Source organism: Lichenostomus cassidix, chromosome 22, assembly GCF_008360975.1.
Source record: "Lichenostomus cassidix isolate B80296 chromosome 22, HeHo_3.0, whole genome shotgun sequence".
Classification (NCBI taxonomy): domain Eukaryota; kingdom Metazoa; phylum Chordata; class Aves; order Passeriformes; family Meliphagidae; genus Lichenostomus; species Lichenostomus cassidix.
The window spans coordinates 1,489,314-1,507,531 of record NC_139502.1 but is presented as its reverse complement, the minus strand read 5'-3'; the positions used below and the strand labels follow the sequence as shown (position 1 = coordinate 1,507,531).

General features: G+C 53.0%; 1 protein-coding gene across 5 annotated transcripts in view; it reads right to left on the bottom strand.

Moving 5' to 3' along the window:
• Nucleotides 1-1,613: 1,613 nt before the first annotated feature.
• PPP3CC (protein phosphatase 3 catalytic subunit gamma) overlaps nucleotides 1,614-18,218 on the bottom strand; it is a 35,253-nt gene continuing 18,648 nt past the window's right edge. Inside the window, exons 4-16 of one of the 5 annotated variants that reach the window (XM_085080885.1) lie at nucleotides 16,796-16,907; nucleotides 15,101-15,246; nucleotides 14,844-14,983; nucleotides 14,308-14,385; nucleotides 13,885-13,979; nucleotides 12,502-12,627; nucleotides 11,529-11,606; nucleotides 10,786-10,812; nucleotides 9,796-9,877; nucleotides 9,170-9,267; nucleotides 6,645-6,716; nucleotides 2,753-5,347; nucleotides 1,614-2,687 (exon numbers count right to left, since the gene is read on the bottom strand). In XM_085080885.1, coding sequence (XP_084937011.1) covers nucleotides 5,172-5,347; nucleotides 6,645-6,716; nucleotides 9,170-9,267; nucleotides 9,796-9,877; nucleotides 10,786-10,812; nucleotides 11,529-11,606; nucleotides 12,502-12,627; nucleotides 13,885-13,979; nucleotides 14,308-14,385; nucleotides 14,844-14,983; nucleotides 15,101-15,246; nucleotides 16,796-16,907 — 1,230 coding nt within the window. In that variant the 3' untranslated portion in view covers nucleotides 1,614-2,687; nucleotides 2,753-5,171. The remainder of the gene's footprint in view (nucleotides 2,688-2,752; nucleotides 5,348-6,644; nucleotides 6,717-9,169; nucleotides 9,268-9,795; nucleotides 9,878-10,785; nucleotides 10,813-11,528; nucleotides 11,607-12,501; nucleotides 12,628-13,884; nucleotides 13,980-14,307; nucleotides 14,386-14,843; nucleotides 14,984-15,100; nucleotides 15,247-16,795; nucleotides 16,908-18,218) is intronic. The other 4 variants (XM_085080887.1, XM_085080886.1, XM_085080888.1 and 1 more) reach the window with 4 other exon arrangements.

The following is an 18,218-nucleotide window of genomic DNA, read 5'->3' as shown; positions in this document are numbered from 1 at the left end:
CGGCCACTTCCTGCTCCCCAAAACTGCTGACACCCCCAGAACGGGGCTGCCCCAGCCCTTCCTCATCCCGTGAGCTCCCACGTGAGCTCCCGGGGGGATGGTGGCTTCGCTGCCACCGCTCGGTCCCCACCAAGCCAGCCGTCCCCTGCTGCTGGGGACCAGGGGGACGATGGCCGGAGCGCTGTGCGGCTGCGATGCTGCGCCCGGGGGATGTGGGGGACACCGGGGATACAGGGGACAAGGTAGGTTGTCCTCCCCCCTGCCACTGCCCTGGAGGACGCAGCGCCCACCCAAATGCCGAGGGAACGAGGCAGCTCCTCGGTGCCAGCTGGGGACACCGTGGCGAGGACACAGGTTGGGGACAGGGGCTGACCCTGCTGGAAAACCCCGCGGTGACAAGGGCAGCGAGGGCAGCAGGGCTGGGGAGCGTTAAACCCCGCAAGGGGACCCCACACCCCATCACTGCTGCCCAGGAGTGACCATCCAAGTCCCCTCCAGCCCCCCAAGTGACACCTCGGGAGCTCGCAGCCCCTGCTGGCCATGCGAGCAGCAGCCCCTCGCCCACAGCCCACCCTGCGGTGCCAACTCGCCCCACCAGGGCCCAGCTCACCTCCTTGTCCCCACGCACCGTCCCCGTGCCCGGCCAGGAGCCTCCAGCGCCGGCCCTGCCTCCGTCCCTCCCTCCCCGCGGCTCCCAGCACCAGCCTCCGCTCACAGATAAATATTTAACGCGCAGCCCGGGCCGGGATTAACAAAGGGCGAGTGTTTCCTGTTTGCTCAGCGCGGCGATGCCAGCCGGGAGCGTGCGGCCCCAGGGATGCTCCAGGGATGCTCCCGCGGGCAGGGATGCTCCGGGAGGCTGCCGGACCCCCTGTAGCAGAACTCGGGGTCTGGGAGCGGCGCCGGGCGCTGGGGGCTCCCCAAATTTGGGTGGGAACACCCAGGAAAAGGGTGGGAGAGCCGGAGCGTCCTGCGCCGGGCGCGCCCTGGATGCTTCCGGCGGCTCGGACCGGGAATGCTGTCGGGAGGAGCAGGTGGGAAACGGGGGCACGTGGTGAGCCGAGCTCGAGGAGAGATGCTGAATTCCCGCAGGAAAAGGTGTCGTGATTGGGATAACGCGATTGAAGGAACACCCTGGAGTTCTCCAGAGCTCATCCCGAATATCCGGCTGGCGCCTGGGAAGAGGGGATGGATTGGGAGCCACAGTGGCTTCCCAGGAATGGAGGGAAGTGGAGATGCTGTGGGAGAGGATCCCTGGAAAGGATCCAGGCCAGGAGCTGTGAGAGGATGGATCCACCCCGATGGATCCCCTGAAACCCCTCAGCGCGGAGGGAACACCCCAAAAGGGATGAGGAAGGAAACAAGAGTTGGCACATGTCCTCCTCTCGCTGCTGGCAGAGGGAAGGGAGGTGTTTACCCAGGGAAGGACGAGGAGCAGCAGCCGAGAGCTCTCCAAATCCTGCCGCTCCGCGTGTGCCGACGTGCTGGAAGTTGGGAGACGCCGTCTGGGCGCTGCTCCAGCCCTGGAGAAGCTGCAAAACCCCCCAAAATCCTCCCTCCTAGCAGCACAAGAACCCCCTTTACCTCCCCAAAAAAACCACAGCGGAGCCTAGTGACTGTGTCAATTTTTAACTTTTTTTTTCTTTTTTTTTTCCTCCTTAAAGATGACTCCGATTTACATCGAGACAGTTCTAACAAATTCATTCCTTGTTTCACAAAAAAAAAAAAAGAAGAAATTATATTAAATAATTTCTGCCAATAAATAACATTTTCACCATTGTTTTTTTTTCTCCTTTCAACAGAACTAAAAAAAAAAAAAAAAGGAAAAAGCAAGAAATAAAAATAAAAATTAAAAAGGAGGCAGTCTCCAGGCAACGGGCGTATGATCCTTCAGCATCGAGAACCCTAAAAATCACCATCACTGCACCCCGGGAGGGCCTCAGGTCCTCCCTGGCCGAGGTTTGGTGGGATTTGCATCCCCGCCAGCTCCCCATGCCAGGTGGGATCTGTGCCAGAGGCAGCCAGAGAGGTTCTCCCAATCCCAAAAAGAAAATTATTAAGCTCGACCTCAACCCACCACCCGCCCCATTGCCGACTCCCCTCCTTAGACATGCACCTTGCTAGAACATGCAAAAAAACCCAGGCTGCGGGGAGGTGGGGGCTTTCCCTGGATTTGGGGGCTCCCTCGGGTCGGGGCTTCCCAGAATCCCGGTTGTCCAAGCTCCAGGTGGCAGCCGGGGAGGGGAAGGGACGGGCGGGAGCTCGGAGATGAGGGGTCAGAGACAAGCCCAGCTCCGAGGCGCTGGGGGAAAGGAGGAAAAGGGGAATTTGGTGGGGTTTTCTGGATATTTGATTTTTTTTTTTTTTTGGTTTGGCGTGGTGGGGATCGGGGCAGGGAGTTCTGCTCTGAGGTCATCATCACCCAAAAGGGGATGGGGGGATCTCGGCTCGGGGCTGCGGCAGGGGAAGCTCAGCATTCCCGCTGGGATGCCAGCAAGGAGAGGGGTCGTTAATTGAGAGGGTAATTAGCACCCAGAGCCCCAGCGCTGCTCCTCACCCCCTCGGAAACTGCACTAAAGGGAAGAGGGGACCTGGCAGTGTGACACCCACATGTGCCACGGGATCAACTTCCAGCCCTTGGCCACCACCTCCGGGGCTGGGGCAACCAACACCCAGCCCTTGGCCACCTCCTCCATGGCCACCTTCTCCAGCCCCAGCGACAAAGAGGGACAAAAATCCCACCCTTGGCCACCTCCTCCATGGCCGGGACACTGGCAAGCTGCAGCTCCTCCAGCCTCAAGTGACAAAGGGGGACAAAAATCCCACCCTTGCCCACCTTCTCCAGGGCCAGGACACCGGGAAGCTGCAGCCCCAGGATTTGGGGGTTGAATCTGAGCCCCCAAACCACGAAGTCCAAAGGGATTTTGGGGAAGGGGGGAATTGGTGATGCCAGAGCAGGAGAAGAGGGTGGGGGGACAAACTGCCAGCAAAGCAAATCCCCCTCGGCGATGGGTTGGGCCCTGCTGACGGGGCAGTGCCAGGCTCGGGGTCCCGCGATTCCCATCCCAAATAAATATCCCGACTAAAACCTGGCTGCTTGGGTGAGATCCCAGCCTGGGTCAGCACAACACGCCCGAACATGCACGGGCAGCCCCGGGCACGGTCCGTGCGCCCGGGTACCACACACGGGCTCACCGCGCTCACAGGAGGCCCTGAAAGGACAAAGAAATACTCACAGACAAAAGGCAATTTGGCCCCACTCCTCGGACTGGGGGGGAGAGAAGCTCGCTCCGAACATCTCGCGCTTTTCGCGAAGCGGTGGGCGTGTTAAAAAAAAAGGATCAAAGGGGAAATAAAAAAAAAAAAAAAACCAACAAAAACGAAACGCCGAATAAAAGAAAGAGGGAAAAGTGGAGGCATGTGACTCAGAAGTGTGGAAAGCCAGTGGTCTGCTCACAGAATCCTAAACAGCCCCGTGGGATTAGGTGACGTGTGACCCTAAGAAAATCTGAAAGCTTCCTGCGAAGTTGCTGTTTTCCTCTGGCGCTGGGAGCACCAAGGGGACACGGCAAGATCCAAAGCGTTGGCAAAGATCCCCCGGGAGAGGCTCAGCCCTGCCTGCGGAGAGCGCGGGAGGAGGTGGGGAGAAGGGAAAGCCGGCGGGGGTTTGCTCCAGGAGGGACACAAATCACACAGCACCGGGAAGGGAAGCGACCGACGGGAATCTCACAAAACCCTTTCCCAACACTGCCAGTTTTAGCGGAAAAATGCTCAGAGTGACCGAATGCTCAAATCCCACTCCAAAATTCCCGACAATGCCCAGGGGGTGTCCTCTGGAAGCCTCAGGGATCCCTGTCCAGCACTGCACGAACACCCTGCCAGAATTCCTGCCGGAATTCCTACCATCAGATCCACTCTGGTTCTGCCTTCCCACGCCTCCCTGCGCTTCCCACTCCAGGGGCTGCCCTGCCACCAGCACCAAGTCACATCTCCCAAAGCCAGCAGTGCCACACCCATCTTATCCCAAATTTATCAGCAACGCCCCGCTCCAGCTGCTGGGAAAGGCTGAGGGATCCTCTGGAATAGCCACTGGCTAAGGGTGGGCGATGCCCCAAGTCCCCTGCAGTGGGTGAAAGATGCCCCAGGGGGACAGGGAGGTGACACTGAGGGGACCACGCTGTCCCCTCACGCCCCAAACTGCTGAGCCAGGGCTGATTCCAGAGGCAGGAACAGGGAATGTGCCGTGGGCAGCCCGTGATGGGGAGGTAAAACAGGGGGGCTGCAGCCTGCGGGTTTTAAATCCTTTTCCTTTAAAATTCAGGCCCTGCAGCTTTCCCAAGGATCATGAGACAGCAGAGATAATTCCTGGGCTCTGAATCAGAGGGATTCCCGAGGGAATTCTGCTGCACAAACTGGCTGCTCCAAGAGGAAGAGCCACAACAAGGGGCAGTGCTTCCCCCACCTGCCTTTCCCCCTATTTTCCTTCGGGATAAAGTTGGATTCCTGAAGGAAAAGGTGCTGTGACAACCCCGGAGTCCTTCAGAGCTACCCCTGGCTGTCACCTTGGAAAAGATGGATGGATCCCAGCAATCTGCCTTCCAGGGAATTGGTTGCTAAAGCAGCAGCTGCAGGTAGGCAAGAGGTGGAAGAAAACAACAGGAAAAATCTGGGAAGAAAACAGGTGTGAAAAGGAAAACCAACCCAACCATATCCTGAAGGGAAGGACCTGCTTTGGAAAGCTCAAGTTAATTCCAAATTGTGCCAAAGCCAACGACCCAAGTTGCCTGGTTTGACTGATATTTTGTTTTTTTTAATCCAACCTCTCCCGCAGAGGTTTGGCCTCTCGGGGAGGGCAGCTGGACAGCACAACATTCCCGGGATGCACTAGCAGTTGGATTGGTTTCTAAAATTAAAAAAAAAAAAAAAAAAAAGGAAAAAAAAAAAAAAAAAGGATGGACTTTTTTATATATATTGAACATAAATTAAAAACAAAACAAAAAAAAAATTACAAAATGGTCGCTTTCTTACAGAACGGATGCGGACTGGATTTATGGACGTGCCTCCAGGTGAAGTCGGTTTCTCCCCCTGCCCCCACCCCACCCCGATAATAAATAAATAAAATTCATTAAGTTTTGGATCCTCTCGCTGTGCAGCTTCGGGCGCTCGGAGCGTTACTGGGGCTTCTTCCCCGTGCCGTTCTTGTCCGCAGAGTTCGAGGTTACCAAGTTCACGGGGCCGTCCGAGTGCAGGGAATCCTTGCGCGGCGGCATGCGCTCGTTGATGCGATCCAAGCCCCGCGCCTCCTCGAAGCTGCGGATCTTGTGCTGCGGGGAGAATCCGCGGATGGCTGCGGAGGGAAGGGAGCAGAGGGAGGGACTGTCAGGGGGAGATGTGGGTTGAACCCCCTAGGAGGCCTTTAGCACACGCCAGACACCAACGGGGATAGATGGGACGGGAAGCAGCTTGTCTGGGTTTGGGGGTTTGTTGGGGGTTTTTGGATTGCCGGCTTATGGCGAAGTTTAGGATTTGTTTGGCTGTGTAAGGGTTTTTTGTGGAATTGTGGAGTGGTTTGGGTTGGGAGATTAAAATAATCCGGTTTTAATGGTTTTTTTTCCATGGGTAGGGAATCTTCCACTATCCCAGGTTCAACCGTGGAGACTTCCAATCCCCAGCTTTTCTGGGAATTGCATCCCACCATCCTCACAGGGAAGAATTCCTTCCCAGTATCCCAAACCTCCCCTCTTTCAATAGAACAAGATGGACTTGAACCAGACAAGTGCTTGCCGTCCCCAGAGAGTGAAATCTCAGGAAAATTTCAAAGCTGAGAAACACGACACTAAAAAATAACAATTAAAAATTCCAAAACCAAAATTTAAAAAAAAAAAAAAGCAAAACCCAGAACGACAGAACAAAAGACACCACCACAAGGCTCTGAACTCCGACACAAACCACACACTGCAACACCAGGAGAGGGAACAGCTAGTCCTTGGATCACAAAGGCAAAATTCTTGCATGACCAGGAGACACACGGGCAGTTTCGGGAGGGATGAATCCCACGGAGGAATTTCATGTCCCTGTTCCATCACTGCGGGGACGAGCACGTCACCCTCGCCCTGATGACACGGACCAAATGTGAAACTCCTTTGTGCTACGGAGAATTTAAGGAAAAGGAGGCTGTGCCAAATCTTTTACAAGGACTTGGCTGCTTTACAAACAACTTCCCTCGGTAAGCAAAGCCTCTACTGAGTTGCACAGTTCAGTACTGAGGAAAAATCCTCATGGATCTGTCATTCCTACACTCTGCAGGGAGAGAATTGCCTCTCCACCTTGGCCTGTCTGTGGGGAAGGCAGGGATTACATCAGCACCACAAAATCCTGTTTTCCAAGGATTCTGATGGTGCTGGCAGATTGCAGGACCTCAACCCCAAGGTCTCGAGCCGCCGGAGCACGAACCGCTCCGGCAACTCCAAATAAAGGTGTTCCACTGAGGAATAAACTGTTCAAGCTGAAACAGCCTTGAACCAAACCCACTGGGTGTTTTTTTCCCTTCCCAGCAGGGCCTCGTCCTCCCCCACTTCTGGTGATGCAAGAGTAAAAAGCTTCCGTTAAGGGCTGGTAAAGCTCTTTAAAATGAGCGCACGCACACACGGAGATGATTTGAGTCTCTCGCCGGGTTCTAGCCATACCTTCCCGTGCCTCTACCGCTTCTACTGTGGCTGCAATACAGAAGAACAGTGGCATGCAAAAATGAAGACAGGGAAAAAAAAAAACAAAAACAAAAAAACAAAACAAAACAAAAAAAAAAAAAGGAAAAAAAACAAAAACAGAGTGACAGTGAGTGATCCGACATCATGGCTGCGACGCAGAGCCCGCGGCCCCCCAGCCCCGGTGGTGCCAAACGAGTGGCGAGAGGGGAGAGAAGAGGTGACAGGAGGTGGAGAGGAAGTGGGGAAGAGGACCCCCGAGGGCTCAGGGGGAGTCTCCTTTCCTCTGGGATTGATCTGATGGAAGAACAGAAGGGCAGAGAGAGGGCTGAGGGCTTCCTGCTCTGTGCACCCGGCAGGGATAACCTGGGAGTGAGCCATGCTCTGCTCCCAGCTGGGTGGCTCCAGGCCACCTTCAGGAGGTGAATGATGTGGAATTCACCCTCCACCACAACAGCTGAGCGAGGGGAGTGATCCCAGGGGATGTTCTGGAGCAGTGGGAAGGAGAGGGGCAGCCTGTTTTCCAGGGAAGTTTTCCAGGGAAGGACAAGCAGCAGGTACTGGGCTGCTCCGCTCCCGATGCCTTGAGTAGTAACAAAAAATGAGGTTTCAAATCCGGTTTGGCTTCAGCTCCATCTCCTCAAAGTGTTACCAAGCAACAAGGCACCACGGAGCTGAGCAATGTCCCCCTTCCTAAATCTGCTGCAGCAACGTCCAAGGTCTGGTGGGCCCTGCCTCAGCATCTGGGAGGAGCAGATTCCCTGGATTTTAGCCTCAAAACAGCAGCTCTTCTGCTCTGGACACAATACAGAGGCCACGTGGTCCTCGGGAGGCCACGGAGGAAGGATGGAGCTGTGGCTGCAGTTCTGCCCCAGATTCCGTGACTTTTCTCAGTCATTTTTGCCAAGCCCTGCTGTGAGATGCTGGGCAGAGGCTCAGGAGGGAAGGGGCTCCCCCAATGCAGCCCCATTTCCCTTTTTTGGGGGTGCACAGGCACCCCAAAAGGGGAGCAGACCCTTCTCCTCCTCACCCAGCAGACTGGGCTCCCATAAATTCACCGGGAGCGTGACGGGATGTGCGAAATGGGAAGGGAGGGTGGGGAAAATGGGGGTGGGAGAAGGGTCAGAACAGGGAAAGAGGGGTGGGAGAAGGGTCAGGACAGGGAAAGGGGTTGGGAGAAGGGTCAGGACAGGGAAAGGGGGGTGAGGAGGGCAGGAGAAGCCGGGAGGTGCCGAGGGGAGCAGGGGGAGCCTGCAGGCGGGCGCGGGGCGGGTAAGGCAGCAGCGAAGGCCCAGCTTGTTTGTTCTGTCCTGGGGAGAGGCTGATTTTGGGGGTGGGAGGTCCCTGGTACCCCTCAGAGAAGCCCTGAGAGGGGAAGGTGCTGGAGAACATCACAGCATGACCCTGTGCTGTTGGGATACAAGGACAAAGCTGCTGCAACAGCCACCTTCCCACTCAGGCTCCGTTCCCAGAACTGGGGCGACGGGGCTGTGACGGTTTCTATAAAAAAAGGGAAAAAATATCCATCCTCCTCTGTGGGCTGAGAAATCCACGAGCTCGGGAGCGATGCTGCATCCTCCCCGGGAGCAGGCAGCAATAGTTACACGTTTCTGACTCGTGAACTATTTAATCCAGGCAACCCCAGCCCCAGCCTGGGGAGAGCTGCAGGAAATCCCTGGTGCCCATGGGAAGGGGAAGCTGGGGAGGTGCCAGGCTTCAGAGGCCGGTGGCAGGGAAGGATTAAAACACTGGATTACAGGATTCCCTCTGGGGACACGTTTCTGGGATAGCTCATTCCCTGAGCACCAGCCAACCTGCCTGCCCTGTGAGTATCCGGATGCTTCACTCCATCCTGCTCCCAGCGCTCCAACACCACAGAGCTCCTGAGGCAGGGAGAAAATTTCAGGAAGAAACCTCCAGATCGACATCAAAACCTCAGAGGAGTCTGTTCTGAACCATCCAGCCCTGGAGGAACCTCGTTCCTTCTGCTAAACCTTCCTGTTGTTGGGGATACATGACTTCCCAGGGGCAGATTTGGAGGGGTTTGGTTCAACGAAGAACAAACAAGCAGCTGTGTCACTGTCACATTCACACAGAGGCCGTGGCACTGTCACATTCACACAGAGGCTGTCACACAGCAGCAGCACAGCGAGGTGAGGCAGAGGATGTGCACCATGCAGCGTTAGAAGGGAAAGAAAGGATAAAAAATCGTTGCAGAAACAAACAATTAAGCACTAAACATGCTTTAGGCAGGGTGCTGTGGGTTTTCTTCCTCGAGGGTACACGGGGACATCTCGGCATCTCTCCACATCCCCACCTACACCTCTGCTTCCTCCTGGTTGGGAATCCTTCCTCCCCACGGGCCTGAACCCTCGCTGGGGCCCCCTGGCACCCTGCAGGCTGCCTGTGGGAGCTGCTCCAGGGGGTTTGGGGCAGGGGGAGAGCAGGGGGGCAGGGATACTCACCGGTCTGGAGGGTCTGCCTCCCCCCTGAGAGCACTCCCAGGGGCAGGGTACCTGTGGGGGTCAGGCCTTTGAGGGTCAGCACGCTCTCGCTCTCCTCCCTGCAGGAACAGCAGCACCAGTTACAGACTGAGCAGGGCAATGGCTTTACTGGTCCAGGTAGGACTGGTGGGTGGCATGGAAATGGGAGTTGTGGGTGATGGGAATCATGGAATCATGGGAATATTAAGGATGGAAAAGACTTCTAAGGTCACCAAGTCCAACCATCAAACCATGTTCACCACTAACCCACATCCACGCATCTGGACTCCACCACTGCCCATCACAATGCTGGGCAACCCTTTCCATGAAGAAATTGTCCCTAATACCCAACCTGAACCTCCCCTGGTGCGGGGTGAGGTCATCTCCTCCCATCTGCCACTTGTTATTTGTGACAAGAGACCAAACCTCACCGACCCTCACCTGGCTACAACCTTCTTTCAGGCAAATGTGTCCTGAAAGAGTCAGGAAAAAACCACCTGTCCTGTGAGGCTTTTTCCTTCCTTTCTTCCTGACCAGTGTGTCTTCATCGCCCAGCCCCCTAATTAAACCCAGCCCCCAAATTACACCCAGTTCCCACCAATCCTCACCGAAGAACCGAGAAGACTCGTGCCATCTTCCCAATGGCTCTGATCTTATTCCTGATGATCTCTTTACGGACCGTTGTCCCACCTTAGGGAGAGAAAAGAGCAAACAGCAGCGCGTTGGAGGTTTTCCTGCTCTCCAGGGAACGTCAGGATGAAGCACCTGCCTGACTCCCAGGAAAAGAAATCATGGTTTTACAAGATTGACAGCTACACCGGAGAGAGAACGGTGCTGGAAGGATGGCATCAGGATGGCATCAGGATGGCACCAGGATGGCAGCGAGGAGGGCAACACCAACGAGATGACACACGGAACTCGAGAGGTCTAAAGAGAGTAGAACCACCGCGGGGACACGGATTCGGGGAGGTGTCGCTGGCGGCTCGCCAGGTGGGCTCACACTGCACAGGATGGGACACAAATGACTCAGCCATGGAGACACAGTTTGCAAGGCAGAGCACCGAGGGGTCTGACGGCTGATGGGCACCGCTGCGGGCACCAAGCATCAGCTTTGGCATCCAAGGGGCACGGGGAAGGGTTGGCCGGAGCCTGGCAGCTCTGCTCTGACCCCAAACGGACACAACGGGATGAGGGAGAGCCCCTTCCACTCTATGGGAAAGAGGGGGGAAAAAAAAGCATGGAGGGAGCTGAAACCAAACCGAAAATCAGGTCAAAAGAGGGAACAAATCCATCTCCTCTCAGCTGAGATTCCTCACATGGCCCAGAACACATCGGGACGGGGAAGCCAAACCCAGGGCTAACATGCACCATGGCTCAGCCATGCACTACGTGGCTGCATTCAGAATCAGGTAGAAACGTGACCCCCGTTTCTCGAGTTCCTGGAGGAACGCAGAAGGGTTAAAAAACACATGGAGCTTATGTTAAAACTGAAAGGGGATGAAGAGAACTGCCCCACTAGTCAGCTCTGGAAATCCACTTCAAGGATCTGGTGGCACAGGCAGTGATAATTAAGCTCGTAGCAAATTCTAGCTGGGTACCTTTCGGATAGCTTGAAATGTAGTGATCTTCAGGGAGAGGAGACACCAAGAAACAAGTAGATGAAGACAGAGATAGAAGAAACAAATTTAATTTTCATGGGAGGGAGGAAAGAAAAAAAGAAAAACCAAAAAACCAAAACGGAAATGCAATGGGAGAAGCGGGTTAGAGTCTCCACCTGGGGCCGAAGCAGCTCAGGCCCAACTTCTCGCTGCCCCCCACGGCTCTCTCAGCTTCCTCAGGTCACCACCTCACTCCTGAATCCCCCCAAAATCCAAACTGCTCATCAGCTCAGGCCATTGATTTGTCCCCTTCATGCACGGCTTAAAACCAGGGCGAAAAACTGCGTTGTGTTTTTTGGGGAGGGAGTGTGACATGAGAAGATACTTTACAGAGGAGTTCACTGCAACAGATGAGAAGATTGAGTGGATATTTTGGTGCAGAAAATTTTGAATTGGGGGAAAAAATAACCAGCAGCCTGTGTAAGGAGCAGGAAACCATTCCCAGAGAAGCTGGCAAGAAGTGTCTGTCGCAGTGAATGTCATTTAATTTCTCTGTGACTGAACAGCAAAGGAGATAAAAAAAAAAAATAATGTTCCCTACCCAGACCTGCACAAGGGTTGGGCAAAAAGGGACTGGAGACCCTGGCAGGGCATCCAGCTATAAATCAAGTGCTGCTCAGGCATCAAACACCTTCCCCAGCTTTTCCCCCAGCTGCTGCCAGGTGCCAGCAGGGCTGTTTTACCTTCCAACGTCTCGTCGCCATCCGAAATCAGCTCGTCGTCGGAGCAGATGTTGAGGATGTTCACGAGCATCTCGGTGACTGCAAGAGGCACAGACAGCGAGGTCAGAGAGGCCTGGGGCACGCAGAGGGATTTTGGAGGGCGAGGGAAGGATTTCAAGGTCGTCTGTGCCCTGAAGTGGGAGCCTGAAGCCACTTTTAGGCGCAGCCTGCTGGTACCCGCAGCGGCACCGGAGCAGACGACACACGTTGCATCCTCTGCCAAGGAGGTGGATGCAGGCCAAGCACATCACAGATGAACCAGACGTGGGGAAGGAGGTGCCAACATTCCTGCAGAACAGCCTGAGCTCCCTCGAGGTTCCCCCCTCCCCGTCCCCACACTCACCACAGCCACCTGGCTCCCAGAAGGGCCAAATTTGGGGAGGGGGGGATTCGACCTTTGGTGCCTCAAAGTCAAAGAAACCCTTTGGAAGTTGTGAGGTTGAAGCTCCAAACATGCAAGATTGGGGTGGAATTTAAGCTCATCAGGAGAGGTAAAAATCCTTTTGGTGAAAAGCTGAGGCAGAGTTGGTCATATTTTAAGCTGCCTCGCTTTCTTCAGAGTGAAATAAGCCGTGGATTGAAGTGAATACTTCCTTTTTGGTGGGCAAGGAGCCAACAGGAATTTTTAATTCCTCTGTTGCAAACCAAGAGAAACGTCTCCAAATTCTGAGGTGGGGCTACAGCACCCAGGATCAGCTCCACCAGCAATGCAGAAAGAGCCAGAAAGGAAGGTTTTATTGATAAAGGCTTTTTAAAACAGGTATCAATGGCTGTTTTCCCAAGAATTTAACCCAATAATGCAAATCTTGAACCTGAAGTGCTCTCCTGTGCTACCTGGAGGGGCAACACTCTCCCACCACTGTGGATTCTGACACTCAGGACATCTGAGGATCAGCCACTGGGCATTTGGAACAGAACCCCAAATCTCTCTTACCCTTTTCCCCTACGAAAGGCAAAGACCATGTGAAGACATCCATGAAGTTTGGAAGCCAGTAGGGATGAGGGGAACAGTTGAACTGCCTGATGTTCATGACGTTGTTTTCGTATTTCAGTACAGCAGCTGGGAGGGAAAAGGGAAAGAGAGCAAATGTCTGTGGGCACTGGATACTGGGAGAATCCTGGAATGGGCTGGGTGGGAAGGAACCTTAAGGATCAGCAGTGCCACTCCTGCCATCCCAGGCTGCTCCAAACCTGGCCTTGGACACATCCAGGGATCCAGGGGCAGCCAAAGCTTCTCTGGGAATTCCAGCAGCCTCACAGGGAGGAATATCCCAATATCCCATCTAACCCTGGCAGTGGGAAGCCATTCTGCTTCTGCCAAACTGCCAGCTCTCCAAAATGAGAAAGCTTTAGCCGTAATTTTTTGGTTTACTCAGGGTGAAGGTCAAACAGAGCCAAGATCCAAAGCGAGGGGTGAAAAACCCCACAGCTGGAGAAAATTCCTCCGTGATCCCCAGGGTTTAGGGCCAGAGGGAAGTGGAAAGCTTTCCTACACTATCAGCTGCTGTGGGATGGCAGCATCCATCACAGGGCTCTGTTGTCCTGTGGCTGGGAATGAAAGCTTTATTCCAGGCTTTATGACTCCACAGTTAATTGCCACAGTAACACATTAAGTCAACCACTTCAGCCCAGCACAAAGCTCTCTTTCATTCCAAGCACAAGAATGCCACTGAAGGAGAGGGTTTTGTATCAAAAATAGTGTATTTTTTGTGTTAAAACCAGTGTGGTGGCAGCTGGAGCAGGGCAGGGATTGTCCCTCTGTGCTGGGCACTGGGGAGGGACCTCGAGTGCTGTGTCCAGCTCTGGTCCCCTCACTGAGACAGGGAGGGGCTGGAGTGACTCCAGGAAAGGGAACAGAGCTGGGAAGGAGCTGGAGCAGCAGGAGAGGCTGAGGGAGCTGGGAAAGGAGCTCAGCCTGGAGAAAAGGAGATCAGGGGGACCTTGTGGCTCTGCACAGCTGCTGACAGGAGGGGACAGCCAGGGGGGTCAGGCTGTGCTCCAGGGAACAGGGACAGGAGGAGAGGGAACAGCCTCAGGCTGGGCCAGGGGAGGCTCAGGGTGGACAGCAGCAGGAATTTCCTCATGGAAAGGGTGCTCAGGGATTGGAACTGCCCAGGGAGGTTTGGAGTCCTCATCCCTGGAGGTGTCCAAGGAAACCTGGAAGTGGCACTCAGTGACAATGTGGGGATCTGGCACAGCTTGGACTCGATGCTCTTAGAGCTCTTTTCCAACCTAAATTACCCTGTGATTTTGGGAGGGCAGAGTGGGAGAGGGATTTCCTTAACCCCCCCCAAGAGCAGCAGAGCCCCAGCCTTACCCTTGTTGTTATAGACATCTAAGTAATTTGGTGCAGAGAAGATTGTGATTAACGAGGGAAAGCCTGTGGTCTGGCTCTTCCTGTACATTCGGTACCTGGAAAACAGGGCAGGTGTCAAACCCTGCCCAGGAGAGCCCAAACCCTGCCCAGGAGAGCCCAAACCCTGCCCAGGAGAGCCCAAACCCTGCCCAGGAGAGCCCAAACCCTGCCCAGGAGAGCCCAAACCCTGCCCAGGAGAGCCCAAACCCTGCCCAGGAGAGCCCAAACCCTGCCCAGGAGAGCCCAAACCCTGCTCAGGACAACCCAAACCCTGCCCAGGAGAGCCCAAACCCTGCCCTGGAGAGTCCAAACCCTGCCCAGGAGAGCCCAAACCCTGCCCAGGAGAGCCCAAACCCTGCCCAGCCCCTGGGCTGCAGCACTTACCCAGCATCCTGGGCTTCATGAGCTCGGATTACGGATAACAAACTATTGTTCTGCAAAAATTCACACACTGCAGGATAACTGGAAAAGAAAAAGGGAGGAGAATTCAGCACCCAGGAAGTGCTGGTGGTCTTGGTTTCAGGGAGCAGCCACTTGGAGAAACCATTCAGCTTCTGTCCAGCAGCCCAAAACAAGGCCAATATATATTTTACCATTCAAAAATTAATTGCAGTGTTCTGTTCAACTCTCCCTATAAGTGGAATGTCGGCACAAATCCTTTTTTTAGCAGGAGGAGAGTATTTTCTAGAGATCCTGGTACTGAAAACCACTCACAGGGCACCCTGCCAGCCCAGAGAAGCATCTCTGCTGCCTGAAACCCCAATTTCATAAAGTAACTTATCCAAAGACAGCTCGATATCACAGAAGAAAAAAAAATGTTTGTGTGTTAGAGCCAAGTGAGGAATATTTCAGCTACAGAGTGGCCTGAACAGTGATTTTAGTGCGAGGGGAGAGAAATACCCCCCAAAACCACCCCTCACCTGTAGAAATAGGAGCAGCCTCGGACAGTGTTGTGGGCAAAATGCTCCAGGGTTTTCTCGTTGCCGTAATCCTCCGAGGGATCCGACCACAGCAGGTCACACATCGGACCAAAGGCTGGAGGCTCCTTAAACCTGTCTAACTGGAGAGGGGACACAACATCAGCAGGAGCTGTGACAGAACTCACACCCCTCCAGCCCCAAATCCAACCCCACGGGGGGATTGGGAGAGAAGGGGAAAGCCCAGGGAGCTGACTTACTTTCCTAATGTCATCTAGACATGTGATTTCTGGTGACAGACCCCCGTGGACACACAGGAATTGCTGGTTGAGGAGGGCAGCGAGAGGAAGACAGTCGAAGGTGTCCATGCACGCGTCGTACACTCGCTCCGAGTACTTGATTCGACCTGGGGAGAAGGAATTTAATCAGGACCTGATCGGCCAAAGTGCTGATCAATACATGATCAATACTGCAAGGAGCTCAGCTCCTGAGGAGATACGGGAACTCCCAGTCTGTGGCCCACAAATCAAACTTTGCACCTCTGCATTCGTGAAAATACTGATTTAGAATCAAACTTTGCACCTGTGTGTTAGTGGAAATTATACACTAAAATACACTAAAATATGTAACAATACACTAAAATAATACACTAAAATATACTAAAATATATAACAATACATTAAAATAATACACTAAAATATACTAAAATATATAACAATACACTCAAATAATACACTCAAATAATACACTAAAATAATACACTAAAATATGTAACAATACACTAAAATAATATACTAAAATATACTGGTTTTGGTACTGACTTGGAAAAAAATTGTTGGAGGTGGAGAGGAAAAGGTTTTTATCTGGACTTGGATAACAATATTCATCTCGCTTCAAGCTGTTTTTTAGAATCTGCACTGAGATCAACACACAGATGAGGTGTTTTCACCTCACCTGATAGAGAACTTGGGATCACAGAATAAATTTGGGATGCTGATAATGTCACCCAATCAATTCCCACATTCCTGCTGCACCTCCAGGCTCATCCTGAATTCAGCACAGCAACACCACACAGATATAAAAACACAGGAATTGTGTTTTTAGCTGGACACAGGTGATGGGAGGCAGGATTTGCCCTTGGAGAAATGAATATTCCCACTGGATCTTTCAGGGATGACAATCCCAGTGATGCCTCAGCCAGGCAGAGGGGAAGAGGATGTTCCCCCACATCAAACAGGGACACCACAGCCCTTCCAAAGCAGTTTGGCTCTTACACCAAGCCTCAAATACACCCAGAAATATCCTAATTTCACAGACACTATCAGGGGTTTTTGGGGAAGGATAAAGGCAGCACCTCCTGTTTTCCAAAGGGGAAAAAAACCCCAACCCAAAGGAGCTTTGCACTGAGTTCTCTACCTCTTTAATTGCTTGGAATGACAGTCATCCATCACTCCCTGACCTTTCCTCATCACTGCTTTAAAAATATTCCAAATGCTGTGCACAAAACCATCTTTTAACCGAAACGATCTGCAAGGTAAATGATCCTCCCCAGTGCAAACAGGGAGGAGCAAATCCTTCCCTCATTTCCAACTGCAATCACTGATCCCAGCTGCACAATCTGGAGCTGGAAGTCTTTTGGCACTGATTACACGTTGCTGGGCCTGGAAGTCAGGGAGGGGAGGATGTGTGTTCCCATTTCTTCCATCCACACTCAGTCTTTGCAACGAAAAGGCCACATTTGGTGCTTTGCAGAACTTGAATTTGGCTTTTTGGGGTATTTTTTTTCTAGCAGGGGCTGAAACAGAAGGGCAGGAAAACAAGACAACAGGTTTTTACAGCTCTGATGCCACTGAGAGGCACAAAAACCGAAGCCCACGCATTCTCATGACACCTTTTTTTTTCAAAAATATATTATTTAAATAGATTCAAATCCTTCTCCCACTGCTGATACTTACATTCCTGCTTGAAGGTGAAGTATTCTGTGAGGTGTCTGCACTCGTGGTTCCCTCGAAGAAGGAACAATGTTTTGGGATGATTTATCTTTAAACTCCATAAATACAGCACGCACTGCAAGAGAGGCAAGGAGGGGATGTCATAAAATCCTTTTCCAGGGCACTCAGCAGCCTGAGATTGCACTAAGAGGTTCTGGGAAGACACCCAAAGTGGAACCAAGAGAGCAACCCAGCTCCATAACGGGCAGTGGATCTTCTCCTGGCCAAGAGGGGAAAAGCCACCGGGATTTCTCTATATTAGGGCTGACTTGGAGAAGTGACAAATGAGGTCGGAGCCAACAGAAAGCAGCTCAGGGTTGGGTGGGGGAAGATTTGCTTCCAGCACAATGCAAAGGGAAAAAAAAACCAACCCTTTTGCAGAGCAGCAAAGCAGAACCAGCTGTTTGCTCCAGATGTTCCACTGGGATGGAGACCAGCGAGAGGAGCAGGCAGCCATTTGTCCACGAAACACCCGGAAAATTCAACTTCATCTTCCCCACTGATTTCCCCCCTCCCTGGCTTTTCTGCTTACGCTACAGTCATGTGAAGTTCAAGCTCAAAACAGGAAAAGCTGAGCCCAAAAAACGAGCTTAGCTTAGCAAAGCTGCTCTGGCTTTGAGAAGGGCTTTCCACATCTCCGAGCTGCAACACCTGCAAACCTTTGATGAGGCACAGAGCAAAGCCTGGCTGAAAAGGGCGTTTTTAGCAGAAATATTTCACGCTGGCTTCCCAAAAAAAGCCTGAGGGAAGGGCTGGGAAGCAGGGACGGCTCAGCCAGCCCTGTGTGCTCTGCACTGTCACGCTGACAGTAGAATCACTGCTATCTCGAACTGGGGAAATGTTATCACATTTCCCTTGTCGATGTGGAGTGCTGGGAGGACAATCCATAATGACAGCAAGCTCCAGGATCTGGATTAAAGTCTCTAAGAGGAGCTTACCCTCGAGGCTGACAGGCGACAGGACCTGCACACGCCTGGGGAATGGGAGCCACCGAGGGTGGCAGTGGTGTGACACCCTCTGACATTCCTGATTTGGGGCACAGATCCTGGGAAAAACCTCCAGAACCCCAATAAACCAGCTCCCAGTTGGTTCCCAGCACAGACAGCTTAGGCCTGGTGGTGTTTCAGCACTGAACCTGCAAGGTAAGCTCTGCATGAATCATCCCAGCTGATCCCAAAACCCCGAGGAGCTGTAAAGCACCGCCTGTGTCTCACTTGGAATTCAACCCCACATTAACAACTTGATTAATTTGGAATTCTGAAAGAGAACGGGGGCCAAGGCCAGTAGCAGAATCATGTTTTATTGCATCTGTTACCAGGAGGAATGCTCCCAACAAAACCATTTATAATTATGCTGGGATTTAAAGCTTTAACCTCCCTGTGTTTGC